Here is a 25,623-nt window from a genome sequence, read left to right on the forward strand (position 1 = left end):
TACCTGGTGATTCTCTATCACCTGGTGTTCCTCTATCACCTGGTGTTCCTCTATCACCTGGTGATTCTCTATTACCTGGTGTTTCTCTATTACCTGTTTCTCTATTACCTGGTGTTTCTCTATTACCTGGTGTTCCTCTATCACCTGTTTTTCTATTACCTGGTGTTTCTCTATTACCTGGTGTTCCTCTATTACCTGGTGTTTCTCTATTACCTGGTGTTCCTCTATTACCTGGTGTTTCTCTATCACCTGGTGTTCCTCTATCACCTGTTTTTCTATTACCTGGTGTTTCCCTATCACCTGTTTTCTATTACCTGGTGTTTCTCTATTACCTGGTGATTCTCTATCACCTGGTGTTCCTCTATCACCTGGTGATTCTCTATTACCTGGTGTTTCTCTATTACCTGTTTCTCTATCACCTGGTGTTCCTCTATCACCTGTTTTTCTATTACCTGGTGTTTCTCTATTACCCTGTTTTTCCTCTATCACCTGGTGTTCCTCTATCACCTGGTGTTCCTCTATCACCTGTTTTTCTATTACCTGGTGTTTCCCTATCACCTGTTTTCTATTACCTGGTTTTTCTCTATTACCTGTTTTCTATTACCTGGTGTTTCTCTATCACCTGTTTTCTATTACCTGGTGATTCTCTATTACCTGTTTTCTATTACCTGGTATCTACCCCTCGAGCTCTCACCGGCTCCCTCCAGCTGCTCTCTTGCGCTCTGTCAGGTGCCGGCTCTCGCTCTCTCTCTCGAGCTGACTCCTCTCGCGCGCCTGGCGCCCTCGCCCCTCCCCCGCCGGCTAATATTTCGCTGAGAAAAAGATCCAGTCAAACGTCGCGCAAATTCGGTAACAAAGGTGTCAGTATTAAGCTGTGGCTTATTTCCTTTTTACAAAGGACACGTCAACACCGTTCAGGCCCAACTCAGTGAGCCATTTCCAGCTTTTGTTTAAACTGTTACTCCGATTAACAGCGGAGCAGGGGGGGCTACAACTACAACTCCCGAGATGCTGCGCGGTGGGCACATGCGCGTTGTGGACAGGCGGCTTTCCCACCATGCAGTGGGGTCAGTGCCGGTGTTGGCCGGGCAGCAGCAGAAGGGGCAGCAGCTGCAGATTAAAAGAGGAAAGTAAAGCTTGTGTTTGGGGTGAATAATCAAGGTACCTGTTTGACCGTTTATAATCGGGTGATGTAGTCTCCGTAATTATCTGTCCACCTTGATAGTTTTAATTGCAGAGCTGAGAATGAAGAGTTTGGGCCTAGCTGTAAGAAGGATCCCCTATACAAAAAGAGCCATGTTATTGCTGTATGTCCTGTTGGAGTGAAACGTCCAGCAGGTGGAAGCATATTTCAGTTCTGAACTATTTCTGCACTTGGTCAAAGCGTTGAAAATAATTTGCACATTATAACCAATTTATGTGCACATAATAAAGAAAGATGTGTTGGTTATGTGCATTGGCCATTCTAAATTCTCTCTCAATGTGCCCGAATAGGAGCTGGAGTGTGGCAACTAGGAGATTTTCACAGTAACTTCATTGGAGTGTTAATGTAAGCCTACTTGTGACAATAATTAAATTTAATAAAAATGCCAGCATATTCAGTGGGTAATTCTTGATGTCATGGGTACTTGATGTATATGGGTGCCTTGGACTAAACAAAAGCATGTCGTTGGGTGACTGAATTACTGCTCCAGTGGTTTCTGTTTTTTGCGATCTTGATCGTCTTTTGAAACTTTACGTTTGTATTGCAGTTTAATAGTTTCTTCTTTAACTTAGAATGCAAGTTGTTTTGTGTGACAATTTTTCACTCGTGGTACTGATGTAATTGGATTTTTGGATGGTATGCTATTAGTGAGAAGTTTATACCTTGATTTTAAATGAGCGCCCTGGTAATATGTTGACAATAATCAGAGGTTAGAAAACAAGTTCTTATTTTGATTTTAAATTGATCCATTTTTAAAATTGTCTAGATTTTTAGCTAGAAACATGAGAATAGAAAGAAGAAAATAAGTTTTTTTTAGTGGGGAAATAGGGATTCCATTAGGGATTCTCAAGCAGTGCAGATACTATGGCTGGCATACAACGCCCAAGGTTTTATGTAATATTACAGGAAAACTAAATTATCCTGAGTATCTGCATAGCGATAATTTAATAAGAAATGCACACGATGGATTTTGAGGGAAGAAGTCCTTCCTGACAAAAAAACACCTTGACTTGAAGACATTAGAGATTAAATAGCTAGAGGCACTTGAAAGCTTAGTTCCACATGAAAGACTTCTAATTAAACTAAGCTTTGCACAAATCTGGTTTTAAAAATAGAAAGCAGAATGCCATTGCTGTATACTGACAATAACCTCCACTAATGGTTCTACAATCCCCAAATCTAGTTGAACTGTGAAAACTGAGGCAGAGTGCTTAGAAATATGTCAATTCTTCACAATCCACTACAAGATTGCCTCCTTCATCTCTTACAGGTCTATCCCTAATTTTTTTCTATCCTTTTATTGCAAGTACATTTATAATCTAGAATTCTCTGCCTAACACCATTGTGGGCGGATTGTTATGATCAGGATTGTAGCAGTTCAAGGAGTAAGCCCAACATCATCATCTCAAGACAAATAGGAAAAGTCATAAAAAACCCTTTCAATGCTCTCTGCTTTTAGTTAATCCTATCTCTTAGATTTTCTAATCTCCTTCTTTGTACCTTTCTATAATGTTTGTATTTGCCATGGCTTTCATTTTTATGACTGACAATGATATGGGCAAAGGCTGATGAAATAGACACATGATGGATAAAATTTAATGCATAGTGTGAAGCAATGCATTTGAGTACAAAGAATGCAGAGATGCATTATAAATTAAATGAAATAAATATATAGGAGGCATTGAACAGAATATTTGTACACACACTTTTAAAGCTGGCAGGACAAGCAGCAAAGGCTATTAAAACATACTAAATCATGAGGTTTATAAACAGAAACCTAGAGTACAAAAGTAAGAAAGTTATACTATCCCTTTAACACATCACTGACCAGACCTTATCTTACAATTCTGGGCATCAATTTTTAGGAATTTTTTTGAAAGGTGCAGAGGAGATTTATTAGAATTAGCTATGAAGGGTTTCAGCAAGGTTGATAAATTAGAAGTTGGAGTTATTTTCCTTGGAGCAAAGAACATTATTGGGAAATTTAATTTAGTTTTGATTTGATTTATTATTGTCACATATTAGTATACAGTGAAAAGTATTGTTTCTTGCGCGCTACACTGACAAAGCATACCGTTCATAGAGAAGGAGAAGGAAAGGAGAGAGTGCAGAATGTAGTGTTACAGTCATAGCTAGGGTGTAGAGAAAGATCAACTTAGTGCGAGGTAGGTCCATTCAAAAGTCTGACGGCAGCAGGGAAGAAGCTATTCTTGAGTCGGTCTGTACGTGACCTCAGACTTCTGTATCTTTTCCTGACTGAAGAAGGTGGAAGAGAGAATGTCCAGGGTGCGTGGAGTCCTTAATTATGCTGGCTGCTTTGCCAAGGCAGCGGAAAGTGTAGACAGAGTCAATAGATGGGAGGCTGGCTTGCGTGATGATTGGGCTACATTCACGACCTTTTGTAGTTCCTTGTGGTCTTGGGCAGAGCAGGAGCCATACCAAGCTGTGATACAACCAGAAAGAATGCTTTCTATGGTGCATCTATAAAGGTTGGTGAGAGTCATAGCTGACATGCCAAATTTCCTTAGTCTTCTGAGAAAGTAAAGGTGTTGATGGGCTTTCTTAACTATAGTGTCGGCATCGGGGGACCAGGACAGGTTATTGGTGATCTGGACACCTAAAAACTTGAAGCTCTCGACCCTTTCTACTCCACCCCCGTTGATGTAGACAGGGGCATGTTCTCCTTTACGCTTCCTGAAGTCGATGACAATCTCCTTCATTTTGTTGACATTGAGGGAGAGATTGTTGTCGCTGCACCAGTTTTCCAGATTCTCTATCTCATTCCTGTACTCTGTCTCATCATTGTTTGAGATCCGACCCACTACGGTGGTGTCGTCAGCAAACTTGAAAATCGAATTGGAGGGGAATTTGGCCACACAGTCATAGGTGTATAAGGAGTATAGTAGGGGACTGGGAACATAGCCTTGTGGGACATTGGTGTTGAGGGTGATCGTGGGGAAGGTGTTGTTGCCTATCCTTACTGATTGTGGTTTGTGAGTTAGGTTGTTGTAAATTATGATGTATCTCCACTGGCAGGAAGTTAGTAACCAGAGGGCTCAGATTTAAGGTAATTGTTAAGAGATCCAGAGAGGAAGTGAGCGGTGGTTTCTTTACACAGCAAATTGTATGTTCTGAAATATAAAATCAAAATACCGAGGATGCTGGAAATCTGAAATAAAAACAAAAGGTGGTGGAAAAGCTCAGCAGGTCTGGCAGCGCCTATGGTGAGAGGAACAGACTCTTTGGAATGTACTACCTGCGGGGGTGTGGAAACTGATTCAGTGACAACCTTCAAAGGCAAACTGTATAAATATGTGTGACAACAAATTTGCAGGATATAGCAGGGGGAAGAATAGGGGAATGAAACTAATTGGACCATTTTTCTTTCAAAGATTCTGCCTGGGCACAATGGCCTAAAGGCTTCCTCTTCGGTGTCTGACTCTGATTCTAATAACTGGCACGAAAGCACTAAATGTTTCTTAAGTTGCAACTCAACCTGATCTCCATCTTCATCTCTGCAGCCCAGTTTTTAGTACGCCCACCTGGAATGTACTTCCCCTTTCTCCTTTTTGAGTATTTCTTGTTGATTTGTTGTTCTGTTCATTAGTTGTTTGTTTCCATTTTAATCGGGAAAGTGTTTATCCAATCATGTAAACTTGTTTTTGTTTATTCAGTTTTGTTTCTTAGAAAGAAAGACTTCCATTAATAAGTACTTTTCACGACCATAGGTCATTTCAAAATACTTTTTGAAGTATATATAGAAACAGCAATGTGACAATGACAGGATATGCTTGAGGGATAAATATTCGCCAGGATACCAAGTATAACTCTCTCCCACAGCACTGCTACACTTGACTACAGCATACACTCAAACTAATTATATTCTCTGATGCAAAGTATTGTGGATGCTGGAAATCTGAAATACAAAGATGCTGAATAAAGTCAGGAGAAGTTGCCTGGAAGTTCTCAACATTGACTCTGGACTCCATGAAGTCTCCTGGCATCAAGTCAAACATGGGCAAGGAAACCTCCTGCTGATTACCACCCTTTCCCATCCTCTCAGCTGATGAATGAGTACTCCTCATTTAATACCAATTGGAATAAGCATTGAAGGTGGCAAAGACAGAAAATGAACTCTGGGTGGGGGACTTCAATGTCCATCATCAAGAGTTGCTTGGTAGGACCACTACTGACCTGGTTGAGTCCTAAAGAACATAGCTGCTAGACTGAGCCTTCAGCAAGTAATGAGGGAACCAGCACGAGGGATAAACCTGCTTGAACTTGTCCTATATATGGATGAGGGAAGTGAATGTATTATTGCCAAGTTTGTAGATTACACAAAAATAGGTGGGAAGGCAGGTAGTGAGAAAGACACAGAGTAAGGGATATAGACAGGTTAGATGTGTGGGCAAAAACTTGGCAGATGGAATACAATGTAGGAAGATGTGAAGTTATGCACTTTGGCAGGAAGAATAAAGGAGCTGAATATTATTCAAATGGAGAAAGACTGCAGCACAGAGGGATTTAGGAGACCTCATGCACAAATCACAAAAAACTAGCATGCAAGTTTAGCGGGTAACAGGGGAAGCAAATGAATTGTTGACCTTTATTTCCATGGAATAGAATAGAAAAATACAAGGCACTGGTAACATTGCACCTGGAATACTGTGAACAGTTTTGGACCCCTTATCTAAGCAAAGATATCCTGGTATTGGAGGCAGTTCAGAGAAGCTACACTAGTCTGATCTTGGGTATGGAAGGATTTTCTTATGAGTAGAAGTTGAGTAGATTTGGCCTGTACTCATTGGAGTTTAGAAGAATGAGAGGTGACCTTATTGAGACATATAGGATTCTCAAGGGGCTTGACAGAGTAGATGTTAAAAGATTGTTTCTCCTTGTGGGAGAGTCTAGTACCAGAGGGCATAATCTCAAGAGTAGGGTGGCACCCACTTAAGATAGCGATGAGGAGGAATTTCTTCTATTTGAGGGTAGTGAATCTGTGGAATTCTTTACCGCAAAGGACTGTAGAGGCAGGGTCGTTAAGTATGTTCAAGGCAGGGACAGACAAATTTTTAATCAGTAAGGGAATCACGGGTTATGGGGATAAGGGTGGAAAGTGGAGTTGAGGATTATCAGATCAGTCATGAAATCACTAAATGACAGAGCAGACTCAATGGGCCAAATGATGTGCTTCTTCTGCTATGTCTTATGGTCTCACCAATCTATTGTAGATGCATCTGTCATGACAGTATTGGTAGGGGTGACAACCACACTGTTCTTGTGGAGATGAAGTCCTGCCTTCACATTTAGGACCCTTCATCATGTTGTGTGGCCCTACCACTGATCTAAATGGGATAGATTTAAAACAGATCGAGCAACTCAAAACTGACTCTCTGTGAGGTGCTGTGGGCTGTCAGCAGCGGAATTGTACACAACCATAATCTGTATCCTCATGGCCTGGCATATTCTCCATTCTACCATTATGATCAAGTTGGGGATCAAACCTCGTTCAATAAAGAGTGCAAGAGGGTGTGTCAGGCATACCTTACAATGAGGTGTCAACCTGGTGAAGCTACCACATAGGACTTGTGTGTGTGCTGCCAACAATGGAAGCGGCATGCAATAGATAGAGCTAAGGGCGGCACAGTGGTTAGCACTGTTGCCTCACAGCGCCAGGGACCCAGGTTCGATTCCTGGCTTGGGTCACTGTCTGTGCGGAGCCTGCACGTTCTCCCCGGTGCTCCGGTTTCCTCCCACAGTCTGAAAGACGTGCTGGTTAGTTGCATTGGCCATGCTAAATTCTCCCTCAGTGTGCCCGAACAGGTGCCAGAGTGTGGCAACGAGGGGATTTTCACAGTAACTTCATTGCAGTGTTAATGTAAGATGACTTGTGACTAATAAATAAACTTTAAAGCCATCCCAGAACCAATCAATCAGATCTAAACTCTGCAGGCCTGTCACATTCAATAGTGAATGGCAGTGGGTGATTAAACACAGCTGGCCAACAGAGCAGAGAAGGCTGCAAGTCCTCTGTGAGCTAGTAGGAGGAATGTGGTCGAAGAGACGCATCCTGCAACACTCTAATGATTTTGGAAGTTTTGACCTGGCGAGACTGGAGGAGAATTAACTGGCATTCCTGCTGGTAATGGGTTTTGAGATTCTTCGCAAACTTAAGGAGCGTTCTTTTGACAGTTGCTCAACATTATGACTCAGTGAAATGGAGATATCTGAATAAGTTGCAAGCTGGGAGTGACTGTGGGCTGATTCCTATAAAGACTGTAATCCTGTGGAGAGCATCCTGTAATGTACATGTATTCGGCATGGGATTATCGATTATTTTAAATATTAAGGGTTATCTTTTCTGTAGTTTAGAGGATTAGTTGCCTCCGAGGTAATGTTTCTATTAGTTGTGATATCCTATATTTGGGCATGGTGAATTGAAATCATTATACCACGGGTTTATGACACAGAAGTGTCCACGGTATTAAGATTCTGAAGTCTGCACGGAATGACAGAGTTCAATTGTCCGTCAGCATTGGAGTTTTAACCCAGGTCCAAGGGAGGAAACAATTATGTAATTTTTAATTCTAACTTTAATCTTTAATCTTTCTTGAAATTCTATTTTTCATCTCTGCAGGTTTAAAAAATGGCTACAGGAGCAGATGTTCGTGATATCTTGGAGCTGGGGGGTGGTGACTCTGAAAACACACCAATCAGTAAAAAGGATATCATTAATTCAGATAAGGTGACATAATTATTTTTTTAAACTGCAATGTTAATACTTTCAGAGTTTATATATAATGACCAAATTACTTATTGTTAATTGACTATTGATTGACACTCAATAAATTCATAGTGTCTCCATCATCATTAAATGTTGATGTAATGACACAGGGAGGAGGTGAATTGAAGGTGAACATGTAAGGATCCAAAGAGCAATACAATTGCTATTGGAATTCGTGGTGGATAAATTTTGTTTAACGTCAAGCCCTAAAATTATTTCAGAGAGGTAACCTCATCTCTGGGTTTCTATTATTGCTATAAATCCCTTGAGTTTTGTGTTCTCAGTTTGTGGATATATGAGTTCATCAGTGATGGTTACTGGTTTGCAATCAGTCCTAAACATACAACCGTCTGTTTTTAAATAAACTTTTGGGCCTATTTGTTTGTATTACCTTAAAATATTTTTGTATTGTCGACTTAAAGAAGATAGGCCAAAATCAGTAAATTTATATTAGTGTTTAATTTAAATTAGCATTTTTTATTTCTCCACCCAATGCTCTGCATTGACATAATTTGCTCTTATTATCAGTGTTAAAGAACTCAGAAATGATGCAACACAATGTGGAAAATGAATAGAGATTGAATTCCAGTTCTTCCGTAATGGTGCTTAATTAAAAAGAACATGCTCCCGGTCATCTTGGAGTTCAATTTTGATGGGATTAGATTTTTCTTTGAGTAAGATCTGTGTATTTTTGAGGTCAGAAATGGCACTAAGCGTTCTACACTTCATATCACGTAATTTTCAATCACTGGTAATTAAGTCAGAACAATTCCTGCGGCAGCACTGATTAGGACATGGAGGCAGATGTTGGAGAAACAAAATAAGTAAAACTGTTGATTTATCTACCATACTGCTGATTAGATTTAAGCAACAGGTGATTATGAGCTTTGCTTGGACATTCCATTTTTTTTTCTTGCCAATTTCCTCCCTTTCCTAGTTTGAAATTTTTGACTCTGGTTCAATTGTACCACCCATCTTCCAGAAGCTTAGTCAACTGGTCACATTTGAGCGTTAAGTTTTAATTCCTTCAGTTTTCCCTCTGCTGTGTTCCTTAATTTAACTATTGGGGTATCAGTCAGATTCAGTTCCTGTCCATACTAAATTTATGTGTACACCCTTCCAGCCGGTGTCACTGTAATTAAACCTTTAAAATATTTCACTCCAGAATCTAGTATGCTAAGGCCAATTGTATCCCCATAATTGACCTGATTGAGATCAACTAATTCAGCATAGAGTGAATATTATGATGCAGCTAATCAATGTGCAAATTCACTAAGTGGCAAGAAAGTTGTGGAATATTCCCTTTTCGTTTAAAAAAAAAACCCCTTTAAATGGAACCAAGTGCAATCATCTGATCAGTTTTCGACTTGTATTTTGGAAAACTATGTGAGGACTGCCACCGTATTGCTGTTTCATAATAGTCTTGCCATAAAGTACATTTCAGCTTGGTTAATTCAGGAGAAAAAAACTAAGTAATTTTAAAAACTGGCTGGATGTAAAATCCAAAGGTACCTTTCAATATTCCTTTGATTTGGAGGTATGGAGGAAGAGATGAACATATGCAAGCCAGGGATCAGTTGTCAACAGTAAGGAGGAGGGACAGAACGATCAACCTAGAGTTATTCGCAAAGCCAATAAATTACTGTAGCTTTGAGCTCCCCAAAAATGGTAATTTACTGTAATGTTGTTGGCAATTGAGATTCTGCAGCACTAACTTGCAGTATACATCATTCATATGGCTGCTATTTATCATAAGATAATATTTGGGAAAATACGTTTTCTAGTTCTTGGTCCGTTTCTTATCATGTTTACTACTTGCATTATTTTTTTCTCTTTTAGTTGTGATTTGCATATGTAGAGTTTTAACTCCTTCAATTTTCCCTCTGCCGTGTTCCTTAATGGTAGAGCTAATTTTGAATAATTAATCTTTCTTTTAGAAAAAATCAAAGAAGTCTGCAGAAACACTCACATTTAAGAGACCAGAAGGAATGCACAGAGAAGTTTATGCTCTACTGTATTCTGACAAAAAGTAAGTTTAAGCAAATGAATTATAATGCTTTTAATAATTGCTCACATCTGAATGGTTTATCGGGAGTCTGATTGTAACTTCAGCAGCTTTATAAGTGTTACAGCAGCCTCCTGTGGCAGCAATGGAATATTGCAATGCACTGTTACTCCATATTGCACTGTCCCTGGATTCTGCTGAAATTGTGAGTCGATCATGTGCTTCAGAACAGTAGCGATTTCAGCGTCTGCTTTTGAAGAAAGTAATGAAAATTGGGCAGATTTTCAGTAATACACTGGTCAAGGTTTGAGCATAATGCCTTTCACCTTGATTAATGCACATAATGCTATATAAAATTCTGCTTGAATACTGTCTATAACAAGGTTGAGGATTCTGTCAACCATAGTAGAATCATGGTTGAGGAAAATATATGACATATCAAAAGAACTGGTTTGGAAGGTGACATCGTCAGAGCAGATGCAATGGTAATGAACCGTGTGATGAAAACGAGGGGAGGGTGGAAGTTGGAAGCATAGTTGATAAAAGTTTCCAATTCAGGAAACAGCATTGACACACTATTCAATATACAGTTTTTAAAAAGTGGTGGAGGGAAGAGATTGGAATAGAACAGGAACAAAGAATGTCCCACGTAGCCCACTAAGAAATATACAAGTTCTGCAATAAAGCTTACCCAGTGGATGACGGAGAGGTAACAAGATTGGACCTCTGTTCGGGAAAAGGAGAAGATTGCCAGGAAACTGGAAACTATAAAAGTCAAGGACGTCAGAAGACTCTTGCATTAGTGGGAAGAGATTGGTCAAGGGAAAAATTGTTTTCATTCAGATTCCACTGAACTACAAAGTACTCTTAGACAGCCCATGTCATATAACAATCAGATAGAAATGGACCAGAGTTCTTCACCATGTGAGAAAACCCTGTACATCAGAGTTCATTCTTTTTGTTGCTGTGATACTGCAATATCCAGTGTATATGGTGATCCAGGCAGAATAACAACTGTTACTAGATTAAAAAGCATTTTATACAATTTAAGGCAGTACCTAAAATACACTTTGTGGAGGGGAGTTGATAGTTGCCCCATGTTTGAGATGCTTTCATACTAAACTTGGATACAGCAGTTGAAGCCTTGTGCTTATTTGATCTATCACTTTAATAAATCTGCTGTGCTAGCCTGACTTAAGAACATTTGTCACATTTCACTAGACCATGATAAACTTCAAAAGTTACATTCAGGATCTAAGCTGGCCGTGCCAAACGTCTGAGTTGATCTGCTGGTATCGATACTTTATTAAAAGAAAATAAAGTCTGCTTCACAGTTGGTTAACAACCCATGACAGATTTGATAGGTCAACAATACTTTTTCACAAATCTTTTACAGTAAGGCATACGGCATGCTTGCCTTCATCGGCCGAGGTATTGAGTTTAAAAATTGGCAAGTCATGTTGCAACTTTATAGAACTTTAGTTAGGCCACACTTGGAATATAGTGTTCAATTCTGGTCGCCACACTACCAGAAGGATGTGGAGGCTTTGGAGAGGGTACAGAAAAGATTTACCAGGATGTTGCCAGGTATGGAGGGCATTAGCTATGAGGAGAGGTTGGAAAAACTTGGTTTGTTCTCACTGGAGCGACAGAGGTTGAGGGGAGACCTGATAGAAGTCTACAAGATTATGAGGGGCATGGACAGACTGGATAATCAGAAGCTTTTTCCCAGGGTGGAAGAGTCAATTACTAGGGGGCATAGGTTTGAGGTGCGAGGGGCAAGGTTTAAAGGAGATGTACGAGGCAGATTTTTTACACCGAGAGTAGTGGAGGCGGATACGGTAGTGACTTTTAAGGGGCGTCTTGAGAAGTACATGAATAGGATGGGAATAGAGGGATATGGTCCCCGGAAGGGTAGGGGGTTAAGTCAGGCAGCATGGTCGGTGCAGACTTGGAGGGCCGAAGGGCTTGTTCCTGTGCTGTAATTTTCTTTGTTCTTTGTTCTTATTACAGTACAGAATATTTTTTTGAACTGGAAGTTGCAGGTAAATCTGAAACCATACAGATATTTTAATTTTCTTCACTTTAGCATCCACCTTTATGTTATGTGTCGGTTTATACACATGGTGGAGATCTTGACTCTTGCAAATGTTCCTTGTAAACAGTCAAAGAACTTGTTGAGAGTAAAGCTCCTAAAGCTACCTACAAAATAGTGTAATTTTGTTTATTCATTTCGGTTAGACTCTCTGAATCATACCATAAAACCAATATCCTAGACAACTCCATCACCATAGTAAAAGTAAAATACTGCGGATGCTGGAAATGTGAAATGAAAACAAAGTGCTGGAAGTATTCGGATGCTGCCAGACCTGCTGTGGAGCAAGAAACAGAGTTAACGTTGCAAAGTTCTGAATGTTGCACTTCCAACGAAAAGTCATATTCAACTTGTAATGTTAACTCTCTCTCTTTCCACAGATGCTTTTTTAAAAAGTTTATTTTTATTAGTCACAAGTAAGGCTTACATTAACACTGCAATAAAGTTACTGTGAAATTCCCCGAGTCACCACACTCTGGCGCCTGTTCGGGTCAATGCACCCTAACCAGCACGTCTTTCAGAACGTGGGAGGAAACCGGAGCACCCGGAGGAAACCCATGCAGACACGGGGAGAACGTGCGAACTCCACACAGACAGTGACCCAAGCCGGGAATCGAACCCGGGTCCCTGGCACTGTGAAGAAGCAGTGCCAACCACTGTGCTACCGTGCTGCTCTACTGTTGCCCTACTACGTGCTGCTATATTTGTTGAGTTCCAGCACTTTGTCTTTATTACTTCCATCAACATTCCTGGGTATGTCCTATCCCACCGACAGGACAGACACAGCAAAGGTGGGGGGCTAGTGATATGCAGCCGGGAGAGTGCTACTCTGCAAACCCATGAAGTTTCATGGCATCAGATCAGACATGGGTAAGTAAACATCCTACTGGTACCCACTGCTGTTCTCCCGTAGCTGATGATTCAGTACTGTTCTGTGTTGAACACCCATTTAGATGAAACACTGAGGGTAAGTAGGGCACAGATTGTACTCTGGGTGCCCGTCACCAAGAATGGTTCAGAAGCACCACCACAGACTAAGCTGGATAAGTCCTAAAGCACATCTGCCAGACTGGACCTGCAGTGGGTAGTGAGGGAACCAACAAGCGGGATAAACCTACTTGACTTTGCCCTTGTCTGTTGCAGATGTATTTGCCTACGACAGTATTGGTTGTAGTGACTGCCATACTGTCTGTGTGGAGATGAAGTTCCATGTTCACATTAAGGAGATTGTCCATCATGTGGAAGGGCACTACCACCGTGCTAAATGGGTTAGAATTAGAGCGATCTAGCAACTCAAAACTGAGTGTCCATGAGGAACTATGGACTATCAGCAGCAGCAGAATTATATTCAATCCCAATCTATAACCTCATGACCTAGTGTATCCCTCACTTTTCCATGACCATCAAGCCAGGGATCAGCTTGGTTCAACAAAGTGTGAAGGAACATTCTGAAGCATTAGACATACCTAAAAATGAGGTGCCAACCTGGTGAAGCTACAAGATGGGGTTATATGCATGCCAAATGGCAGAAACAGCATGCAATAAGCAACACCACAACCAATGGTTCATATCTCTGGAGTCTTACCACCTCCAGTCAAGATGTCTACGTCAGAGCTATGAAGTGATCCTTACACAGAAATAACTGCTCACTGATGCTCAGTTTGAGTTCCAGCAGGACCATTAAGTTCCTGACTTCATTACAGTCTTAGTCCTGAACATAAACAAAACAGTTGAACTCAAATCGAGGTTGAGGCCCTCCACATTAAAGCAACATTTCATTGTGGCATCAACGAACCCTAGCAATGGGAATCGAGGTGAACTATGGCTCCATGAGGCTGGGAATTTTGAAGTGAGTAACTCCGCTCCAGACTCCCCAAAACTTATCCACCATTTCAGAAGGCACAAGTCAGGAGTTTGCTGGGATACTCTCCACTGGCCTGGATGAGTGCAGCTCCCAAAATACTCAAAAAGCTCGACATCATCCAGGACAAATCACCATTCTTAATTGGCTTCATCCATCACTGGCGCACAGTGGCAGCATTGAATCCCATCTAGAAGATGCACTGCAACAATTTACAAGCCCATATTGACAGCGCCTTCCACTACCTAGAAGAGCATATGGTAATATCATTACCTGCAAATTCCCCTCAAATCCACAACCATCCTGACTTGGAACTATTCCTTCACCGTCACTGGATCAAAAATGTGGACCTCTTTTCCAAACAGCACTGTTGACGTACTTACAACAGATAGATTGCAGCAGTTAAAGGAGGTTTCTCACCAGTAGCTTCTAAGGGCAACGATAAACACAAATACTGCGGATGCTGGAATCTGGAACAAAAACAGAAAAGTGCTGGAAAATCTCAGCAGGTCTGACAGCATCTGTGGAGAGAGAGTAGAGCCAATGTTGGCTCTCGATGGCCCTTCTAAGGGCAATTAGGGATAAACAAAACTGCTGGCCTTGTCAGTGACTTTTACATCCTATGAAAGAAGAAAAAAAATGCTCATTTGTTACAGTGAGTTTAAGGGCCAGTCTGAGGCTGCACCTTTTTTGTGTTTTTAAGGTGTTGAAAATTTTGACCAGTTGCAAGAAGGATGGATGATGTGGTTAAATTTTTAAAATGGCTATTGCTGCTGACAGTGGCATGATTCTGAAGTAGAAATTATTTGTTTCTGGAATATGCTGGACAAAGGTAAAGTTTTTTTAAAAATCCTGATCGTTGAGTTTTAAAAAGAATCAAAATACTTCATGGCTTTTCCCAGTTCCAGACCATCTTTATCTTTTCTGACCTTTTATCAGAATTATTTTTAAAATAATGCATTCTTTCCAATCTTTTAAATATAAAACTAAGACATAGGAGAATACTGTATTTGATGTTCCACATGGGTCTTTTTGTTTGAGGAGTCAATGCAGCTCAACTATTTATGACGGTCCAATTCATAAAATTAGAGTTGACTTGGCAATTGTAACAGATTAAATTAGAAAGGGATGTGGATCTGGTGATACAATTACTAATCTGTATCATAGAATCTTGTAGCATTGAAGGAGGCTATTCATCCCATTGTGCCTGCACTAATTTAAATAAAACAGCCATCCAATTAGTCCCATGTCCCTGCAAATTTCCTTTTTGAAGTATATATTCAATTCCCATTTGAGATTTACTATTTAATCTGTTTCCAATCTCTTTAGGCCTTGCATTCTAGATGAAAATGCATCGTATGCTAAAAAGAAAATTACTAATTATCTGAAATGAAAACTCTTCAGGAACAGTTTCTCCCTGTTTTTTCTGTCAAAACACCTCATTTTGAATGTAGATTAAATCTTCCCTTAACCTTCTCTGCTCAAAGGAGAAAAACCCCAAATTCTCTAGCCCCTCCACATAACTGAAGTTCCTCATTCTTGGTGCTATTCCGGTAAATCACAACATCCTTTAACAGTCCTTATCTGACTTCCTTCCTAAATTGTGGTACCCAGAATTCGACATAATGCCCTAGCTGAGGCCTAACTATTGACTTATTAAGTAACTTCCTCCTTTTTGTATTCCTTTGTCTCTATTAATAATGCCAAAGATTCCATCTGCTTTTTTAAACAGTCTTTTTAACTTATCCTGCCAACATTCAATGATTTGAGTATGTGGACACCCCCCCCCCCCCCCCCCTCCCCAGGCCCCTGGGTCTCTGTGTTCTTGTATCACTTTTTCCCCTTTTAAAATTGTACCATTTAATTTATATAGCTTCTCATTTTTCTTTCGAATATGCATTACTTCACATTGTGCATTAAATATTATGTCACGTCTGCCCATTTGAGAAGTCTGTCTATGTCCTCCTGAAGTCTTTTTAAAAACTCTTTACAGGGTGTGGACATCATCGGCTAGATCAGCATTTATTGCCCATCCCTAATTGTCTTTGAGATAAACTGCCTTCTTGAACCACTGGAGGTTGTTGGGTACACCCACAGTGATGTTAGGGAGGGAGTCACAGGATTTTGACCCAATGACAGTGAAGGAATGGCAATATATTTCCACGTCAGATTGGTGAGCAACTTCCAACTGTAGACACCTTACGGTGCAGAAAGAGGCCATTCAGCCCTTCATTCTGTGCCAGCCAAAAAAAGAGTAAAATGAAACTAGCTGCTCATTTCAACCCCATTTTCCAGCACCTGATCTGTAACCTTGCTGGTTGCAGCACTTCAGATACAGATCCAGGTACCTTTTTAAATTAATTGAGTGTTTCAGCCTCAACTATCAACTTAAGTAGTGAATTCCAGGCACCTCTGTGTGTAAACATTTTCCCTCGTGTCCCCTCTAATCTTTCTACTGATCAGCTTGGATCTATGCCCCTGGTATTTGACCTCTCAGCTAGGGGGAAAAAAGTCTTTCCTGTCTACCTTGTCTAGGCCCCTCATAATTTTATACACCTCAATCAGGACACCTCCTAGCTTCCTCTGTCTTAAGGAAAACAACCCTTGCCTATCCAATCTCTTGAAGGAGGACTTCAGGTGGTGGTATTCCCACGTGTCTACTGTCCTTCCCCTCATGGATGATAGTGAATCGTGGATTTGGATGGTGCTGCCCAAGGAGCCTTGGTGAGTTCCTGCAGTGCATCTTATAAATGGTGCATACTGCTGCCACTGTTTATTGGTGGTGAGGGGAGTGAATGGAAAAAATCAAGTGGACTGATTTGCCCTGGATGGTGTCAAAGTTGCTTCAGTGTTGTTGGAGGTGCACCCATAGGTAAGTGGAGAGTATTCAATCAAACTCCTAAGTTATGCCTTGTTGATGGTGGAGAGGTTTTGAGGAGTTGTGAGGTGAGTTACTTGCTGTAGCAAGTTTAAGTTTATAGTTTATTAGTGTCACAAGTAGGCTTACATTAACACTGCAATGAAGTTACTGTGAAAATCCCCTAGTCGTCACACTCTGGTGCCTGTTCGGGTACAATGAGGGAGAATTTAGCATGGCAATGCACCTAACCAGCACATCTTTCGGACTGTGGGAGGAAACTGGAGCACCCAGAGGAAACCTACACAGACACTGGGAGAACGTGGCTCCACACAGACATTGACCCAAGCCAGGAATCGAACCTGGATCCCTGGCGCTGTGAGGCAGCAGTGCTAACCACTGTGCCATCATGCCTCTAGGATTCCTAGCCTCTGACCCACTCTTGTAGCCACAATATTTATATGGCGTCCAGTTTAGTTTCAGCTCAGTGGTAACCCCCAGGATGATGATAGCAAGGCATTCAGCAATGGTAATGCCATTGAGTGTAAAGGGGTAATGGTTAGATTCTCTCTTGTTGGAGATGGTAATTGTCTGACGCTTGTGTGGGCCAAATGTTATTTGTCACTTGTCAGCCGAAGTCTGAATATTGTCCAGGTCTTGCTGCATTTGGACGTGGGCTACTTCAGTATCTGCAGAGTTGTGAATGGTACTGAACATTGTGCAGTCGTCAGTAACTATCCCCACTTCTGCCCTTGAGATGCAAGGAAGGTCATTGATGAAGCAGCTGAAGATTGTTGGGCCCAGGACACTATCTTGAGGAACTCTGGCAGTGATGTCCTGGAGCTGAGATGATTGACTTTCAACCATTATAACCATGTTCCTTTGTACCAGGAATGAATCTGACCAGTGGAGGGTTTTCCCTGATTCCCATTAACTCCAGTTTTGCTCGGGCTCATTGATGCCATACTTGGTCAAATGCTGCCTTGATATCAAGGGCAGTCACTCTCTCTCACCTCACCTCTGGGTTTCAGCTTTTTTGTCCTTGTTTGAATCAAGGTTGTAATGTTGCCAGGAGCTGAGTGATCCTGGCCGAACTCAAACTGCGTGTCAGTAAACAGGTTGTTGCTAAGCAAGTGATGCTTGATAGCATTGTTGATGATCCCTTCCATCACTTTACTGATGATCAAGAAGACTGATAGGGCGGCAATTGCCCAGTTTGGATCCGTCCTATCTTTTGTATAGAGGAAATACATGGGCACATTTCCAAGGGTAGATGCCAGTGTTGTAGCTATGCTCGAACAGTTTGGCTAGGGGTGTGGCAGGTTCTGGAGTGCAAGTTTTCAGTGCTATTCCCGGAATATTATCAGGGCCCAAAGCCTTTGCAGTATCTAATGCCTTCAGCCGCTGCACTATATCTCATGGGGTGAATTGAATTGGCTGAAGATTGGCATCTGTGATGCTGGGAATCACCTGGAGCTGCCTCCTCCAGTGAGTTGTTTAATTGTCCACTATCATTCATGATTGGCTGTACAGGACTGTAGAGCTTAGATCTGATCCGTTGGTTGTGGAATTGTTTAGTTCTATTACTTGTTGCTTATGCTGTTTGGCACACAAGTAATTTGTGTTCTAGCTTCACCAAGTTGACATCTGATTTTTAGGTATGCCTGGTGCTGCTTCAGACTTGCCTTCCTGCACTCATGGAACCAGAGTTGATCCCCTGGCTTGGTGGTAATGGTAGAGTGGGGAATATGGCAGACAATGTGTTTGTGGTCGAATACAGTTCTGCTGCTGCTGACGACCGACAGCGCCTCATGGATGTCCAATCTTGAGTTGCTAGATCTGTTCGAAATCTATCCCACATAACACAGAGATGATGCCATACAAACACGATGGAAGGTATCCTCAATGTGAAGACAGGACTGGGGTAATCACTCCTACCGACACTGTCATGGAGCGATGCAGGTGAGGATGAGGTCAAGTATTTTATTCACACTCTTTTAGGTTCCCTTCCACTTGCTGCAAATCTAGTCTAGTGACTATGTCAGATTAAGATTAATTAATTAAGATTCAACCAGCTCGGTCTGTGATGGTGCTACTAAGCCACTCTTGGTTATGAACATTGTGCCCTTGCTTCCTCCAAGAAGTGTTCAACATGGAGGAGTACTGATTTGTCAGCGGAGAGTGGGGGAGGGGGTGTGATGGGTGGGTATGTAGTAATCAGTAGGAGCTTTCTTTGCCCATGTTTGACCTGATGCAATGAGTCTTCACAGGGTTCAGAGTCAATATGGAGCACCCCCAAGACAACGCCCTCCTCATTGTACCATTGTACTGCCACCTCTGTTGGGTCTGTCCTGTCAGTGGGACAGATCTGGATTGTCATTTTCTGGTGCCTAGGTTAATGCTAGGTGTCTGCCCAGTGTCATTCCTTTTTGCAACTGTGTGGTTGCACACTCAACTATCTACTCAACTATCCTGCTCACCGTCTGCAACCTTTCTAAACTTTGTTCTAACTGCACACTTCAAAATTATGGACTAGGTCCTTTATTGGGGTGGGGGGAAACGTAAAAACAAGTGGGTGCTGTGTCTGCCTACTTACCCATTCCTGATCCCTCTGCTTACTAGGCCATTACAAAGGGAATTCATGAGAAAATAAATACATGAGAGTCAACTACATTGTCTGGAATTAAATTTGGACATTAATGAACCAATGTGTTCAATGGTCAGCATTAGAATTTTAATTCCAGATTTTTATTGAGATCTGATTCAAACCCGGGTTTATAATATCCATTTTCTGCTCTAGTTAAGTCAAACTCTCTTCCCAAAATAAAACAAGATCTTGGTCTCTGGATTACTAGATTTACTAGCAACAATACCACTACGCCACCGCCTTCCCATCTACTCAACTATCCTGTTCTAACTGTACACTTCAAAATTATGGACTAGGTCCTTTAGTGGGGTGGGGGGAAAACGTAAAAACAAGTGGGTGCTATGTCTGTCTACCTACCCGTTCCTGATCCCTCTGCTGTTATATGTGACGTGGGGGAACAAAGGTTGACTGACCCAACCTTGGGCCAGTTAAGACCCATAAGTGGCCAATTGGGCCTCATCGTGCCCATGTGGGAAGTTGTACCCTTGGGAGGGGAGGCTCACGCCATGTGTGAAGTTCAACAGCTTTAACTGCGTGGCGGGCAAAGGAGGTGGGGTGGGGGGTGGATCTCCACTCTCTTGGAGGCCACTCCCCTACTTCAAAGCTCAACACCCTTCCCCTGGGCTGGCAGCAGGGAACTGGAAACAAAAATGTTATTTTGACCCTGCCATTAAGTTTGACAGGGCCTGGGGGATAACTTCCCGGAGATGGGGGGTGGGGCTGCTATTTTGGAAATAAATAGAATAAAGTCAATGATTTGCCACAAAGGACCAAATACCATAAGTCTTAGTTCAAGAAAATAATTTTTAAAATTTTAGCAGTCAAAATTCTGAAGATTACATTGATAAATGTTTACCTTTTATTTGTGTTCTCACACCATATACCTTTTGCTTCGGTTTTTTTGTGCAGATGTAGTTTATCTGGTGGCCACATGATGGTGATACAGACTGGGCTATTTACCCATATAGATGTTAGGATTGTGGGCTGTTTTAAAGTATTTTATCCATTTAGTTTATTTCTACTGATGTGTGTGCTTACAATCTTCAATCTGTTATCCACGTTAGTTGTAGAAAAATACATAAGGAAATGAAAGTTTGTAGCTGGTATACATGAACTATTAAATCCAGTAAGTTCAGGTAATGCTATCTCAGTAACTTGTGCTTTATTTGTAACTTGGTAATCTTGTGCAGATCCTGCTGAGTACAGTGACTACTGTTTACGATAAGCTGCAACTAGGTTACCATTTGCAATCTTAATGAGGCATATTATATCTAAGGCGTATAACTGTTTACCAATATTTTGTACTTCTAATGAAGCATGGATATATTTATACATAATAATTTATTTATTGACATAGGTAGTGAAGCGTAATGGAATTGGAATGTTGACCATTTATTTTCCTTTTATATTTGTGACGTAACCAAACACAAGCAACAAACCTGTGCCCGACTTTCCCGCAAGTCCATGTTTGAATCTGTCCAAGCAGGTTCCTGTCACAAAACTGAAATTACAGAAATCAAAGTCACAAATTTCATACTCTGTGGCAATATGCATTATCCTCATTGCGTAGTCAACCAAAGCATCCTTCTCCAAAGCCAGTCCTTTTCTGTCCATCTCAGTGGGGCTGCCCTTTATTTGTTCCACTGTTAGCTATCCAATCGTAGTCATTAGCTTTTGAGTCCCCAAAGGTTGTGTCCTTGGCCTCTTTCTCATCTACCTGGTGACATTTTCCAAAAGAACATGGGTTCAGGTTCCACATGCGGGCTGGTGACATCCTGCTGTCCACCTTCACCACCTCTCGAACCCTCTGCTGCCTCTGTATTTTCACGTTTGGTAATTCAGCAACAATCTGATGATGAAAGGTGACATAGTAAGAGTTAACATACCACTTTATAGTCAAAGTTGACACAATTTCTAGTGAAACTTTTGTAACAATTGGAAAGAAGAAAGTTGGCATCCTATGTAAAATCTTAAACAAGATTTCTTTTGTAGATAAATGTGTTTTTGTGTTACCTGCAGTTTAAAATCTTTTTTTTTTTGAAAAGGGATGCCCCTCCATTACTTCCAAGTGACACAACACAAGGATACCGGACTGTTAAAGCGAAGTTGGGGTGTAAAAAGGTCCGACCATGGAAGTGGATGCCTTTCACCAACCCAGCTAGGAAGGATGGTGCAATATTTTTCCATTGGCGACGCCTGGCAGATGAAGGCAAAGACTATCCTTTCGCTAGGTTTAATAAGGTATGACACAGTAATGTTGGCCAAAAAAAAGAAATCGCAGACCCTTTTTTAGGGGAGCAGAAAGATGGAAGGAACCATATAATTCCAAAAATTACTGGGAGAAAGAAGCAATGATATAAGACCATAACTTTTCTTCAAACGTTTACCAGATTAACTAGGTTTTTGTTTAAAAATTAGTAAAGGTATGATTTGCTGACTGTTATATTCTAGCTTGTTGTGTGCCTGTCTGGACTGTAGTATTAAAACAAAATTGAACCACATTTTGTTGCCACATGGTATTTTGTTAAATTGATGCGTGTAAGCTATTAGTTGTGCTGCTGCAATTTCACACAAGCTCTTGTGATTTGTAGGTAGCATCAGGAAAGATCATGCACAGCTGCTACTGACATTTGAGAGATGGTATAAAAATTAGCCTTTCCTCTTGCCCAGCAATCAAAGAGAAAATTGGAATAACTGAAGTCTGTCGCAATTCTTCAAATTATATCAATTTATTTGTTTTGTTATTAAAAAGTTGTAAATAAAAGCAAAATAAATTTGTGATTCTAAAGACAGTTCAGGTGCCCGTATACTCAGAGCAGGAATACCAAATGTATCTACATGATGATGGATGGACCAAAGCAGAAACAGACCATCTCTTCGACCTCTGCAAACGCTTTGACCTCAGGTTCATTGTCATCCATGACCGCTATGACCACCAGCAGTTCAGGGTGAGTAGTGGAAGAAAGAATGAATAAATATAACCTTAGTGAATGCTGGATAATCTGGACAGCTGTGAAAATTTGAATGTATTAACTTTTTACTGAGCAAGTACAGTAAAATACCAACATTTCTCTCCGATTTATTTCATAGACCTCTCTAGTACCCCCACCTACTGTCCAAAATGTATTTGTTCTCGCTAATGATTTATTCAATTACTATGTTATATTAAGCTTCCTAACCTTTACAATATATGCTACTTCATGACAGAGCAGATGGACAGATGACCTTCATCAGGGTCCCAGCCAACGCTGAATTAACCATTAGGAGGCATGTAAAAATAGTAGAACCCAACTTGCTTTCTGATTGTTTTTGATATAAATATGATTTGTTTCCTGCTTCTGGGTGGGGAATTACCTCCTCTCCGAGATGCTGACTTGGATCCGGAACTTGGCACAAAGATGTAACTTATTGTTCTGTGACATGTGTTGTCTATACTGTCTTGGTATAAAATCATTGAAGTGGGAGAAAGCCACCTGGAAACTTTTTGTTTATTGAAAAGTCACAAACTTCTAAAGTATTTTGGAAGAACTGAAATTTCCACAACTCCCTGAAGTTCAGGCAAAAAGGGCGATTGGGCAACAAATTGCCAACACTGGGGTTGAAGTTTGGAATGGAATACAGCGTTCACAGGATTACAACCCTTTTCAGACCCTTCAGAAAACCCTGAATTTTCACCAACCAGCTCTGGCATGTGAATTAGGAAACATCTTGCAATGTACTTTCCTAATCCATGTCCTAAGCAATGTTTGACATAAGAAATACTTGAGTCAAAAGAAAATAGCCACACTTTTGGAAGGAGTTTTTGATCGTTTTTAGCCTTTGGCCCTCAATTAATTAATTCTCTGCCCTACTGATGGTTAGGCAGGCACCCCAATATGCATTGGGGATAACGTGGGCATCAACCTGGAATATTCAAAGTAGCTTGTTCCTGGAATTTTCCACCGGACCAAGGGCACTGAAATGGATAAGTTCTCCCTCATCCCAGATTTGCTCTCTGCCTAGGCCTGCTCAGGAATTTCTGGGTCCTAATGTTTTGGGAGAAAATTGGTACAGCATGTTGGAAGGGTAGTTTATAGGTGTTTATAGAATGATGGGGCACAGACTTGACTTCCTAATCTCAGTTGCATTGCTGTAGGGAAACACCAAACAATGACCATTTGGCTTCATGTTTGACGGGCGAAAAAGGACTTGTGAAAAGACTTTTTGATGCAGCCTAGTAGCTAGCCTAAAATGGCATTGAGCTAGGTCTGATTGTAGATCCTCTATCTTCACAGTAGTTGATGTTTAGCCAAGAAAATAATGGAAAGGGAAAACATGGAAGGAAATTGAATATTAACTAAATATTCCAGATATACAATAATATGTATTATTAGACAAGAAAGTGGAATTAAGACCGCAAGTAGATCTGGCATGATCTTATTGAATGATGGAGCAGGTTGTAAGGGCTGAATGTTCTACTCCTGCTCCTATGTTCCTATGATTAATTTCAGAAGTGCAAGATGTATGTTATGTGTTGGATTTTCTTTTTCAGCAAACGTATGCTCTTAAATCAGTTTAAGCAATTAAGTGTCAACTTTGAGTCAATAGTGATTCTATTTAGAGTCAGATGATCATGGTTCAAGCGCAATTTAAGTACATAATCTACACTTCCCCCATCAATAAAACACAGTTAGAGGTGCTAACTTTCAGATGTGTCATGATACTGAGGTCCTGCCTGCTCCCTCAGATGGACATCAGATGCTTTGTAGCTATTTGACAAAGAGCAGGCAAGTTCTCCCGATGTCCCACCAAAGTTTATCCATTAGCCAACACCACAAAAAGGAAGCAGATTATTTGGCAGTTTATTGCATTGCTATTTGTGGGATCCTTCTGTGCATAAATTGAACATCATATTTCCCTCCATTGCAACAAATACTTAAGATCTTTGAGATGTTTTGAGCTCAAGACATTTGAGAAATGCAAGTTCCTTCTTGAATACTTTTTACAGATTTTTAATGTACTTTACAGCTGTACGTAAGCATTATTTAATTGAGATCAATAAAAGATTGAAGTCTGAGAGGCCAGCAGAAAATGCACACTTTCAAAAACTGGTTATGGTTTTTACTGAGTCATAAGTCAACTTCCCTACTCCTCCCTAACCCTGCCAAATTCAATCAAAGCCAGTTACGTGATAACATTCCAAGTCAACAGTGCATATACCCCAAATCATATTGTTACAGACGAGTACTAGGGAGAGTACATGCAATGATCTTCTGTTAAATATATTATTGTGGACAGACAAAATCTGGAAACACAAACCGTAAAGTTCAATAATAAATCTATGGCTTACAATTGATACTAATGCAGTTTTAATCGAACAGTTAGCATCTGTTGTAAGCAATTTGTCTGGATTCAGCTATTTCTAATTTCTAGCAATGCTCAGTTGTAGTATACTAAATCAGCTGAAAAGGAGTTATAAATGACCAAGCTAATTTGTGTTGGGTAGCTGTGTATTCAGTATTGGTAATAGTACAGCAGGTAGCTGTTAATGAGCATTCATGAGATGCAAATTAATGCAAATGGAATCTGCGCCACCTGCCAGCGGGAAGAGCGACCAACCTTTAGGAGAATTGCAACGTGATTTTACACCAGCAGGTTCCTGACTCCCGCCAGATCTTCTGCCCTCACCCACCACCAAGTCCACCCTATATACCAAACAGGCACTTATACTGGGGACAGTTGGCGTATGCATTGTAGCCATAGTATGATGAATCTAAAACTGTTAATGTTATTCCTTCCCAGTCTTCCAATTTAAATGTTTTATTTTAGTTTGTCTTGTTTGGTTTAATGGACAAAGCATCTATCATCAGAATAGCTTGATATAACCATTCATGTTCTATGCCCTTAATGTATATTTCTGTATTTCATTTTGTTCTGTATTTATTAAATACGTTTCATTAACTGTAAAGGAGGCAACACAATATGGCCTCTTATATCTCTAAACCATGATTCAAGCCTCCACTTTGAGGTATAATTTGTGAAAATATGGCCGTCTTGCTGAAAATTGTAGAAGTTGTGAAATGCCTACTTAATGATGCTGGCAAATGCTAAGGAGCAGCATGCAATGTTCTTGAACTGCTTCCATTCCCTAACGCTGCAAGTAGCTGGAGATTGAAATTTAGGTGCGACTT

The 25,623-nt window shown here is 40.8% G+C and overlaps 2 protein-coding genes across 5 annotated transcripts in view; one reads left to right on the top strand and one right to left on the bottom strand.

Moving 5' to 3' along the window:
- zte38 (zebrafish testis-expressed 38) overlaps positions 1-728 on the bottom strand; it is a 66,643-nt gene extending 65,915 nt beyond the window's left edge. For both annotated transcript variants that reach the window (XM_078218662.1, XM_078218661.1), the window contains exon 1: positions 669-728. The gene's annotated coding sequence lies outside the window, so the exon portion shown is untranslated. The remainder of the gene's footprint in view (positions 1-668) is intronic.
- Positions 729-1,051: 323 nt separating this feature from the next.
- dmap1 (DNA methyltransferase 1 associated protein 1) overlaps positions 1,052-25,623 on the top strand; it is a 48,762-nt gene continuing 24,190 nt past the window's right edge. The window contains exons 1-5 of one of the 3 annotated variants that reach the window (XM_078218657.1): positions 1,055-1,161; positions 7,842-7,949; positions 9,926-10,017; positions 21,499-21,694; positions 22,243-22,401. In XM_078218657.1, coding sequence (XP_078074783.1) covers positions 7,851-7,949; positions 9,926-10,017; positions 21,499-21,694; positions 22,243-22,401 — 546 coding nt within the window. In that variant the 5' untranslated portion in view covers positions 1,055-1,161; positions 7,842-7,850. Of the gene's footprint in view, positions 1,162-7,839; positions 7,950-9,925; positions 10,018-21,498; positions 21,695-22,242; positions 22,402-25,623 lie in introns of all 3 variants that reach the window. The other 2 variants (XM_078218658.1, XM_078218660.1) reach the window with 2 other exon arrangements.

This window comes from Mustelus asterias, chromosome 8, assembly GCF_964213995.1.
Source record: "Mustelus asterias chromosome 8, sMusAst1.hap1.1, whole genome shotgun sequence".
Lineage (NCBI taxonomy): Eukaryota > Metazoa > Chordata > Chondrichthyes > Carcharhiniformes > Triakidae > Mustelus > Mustelus asterias.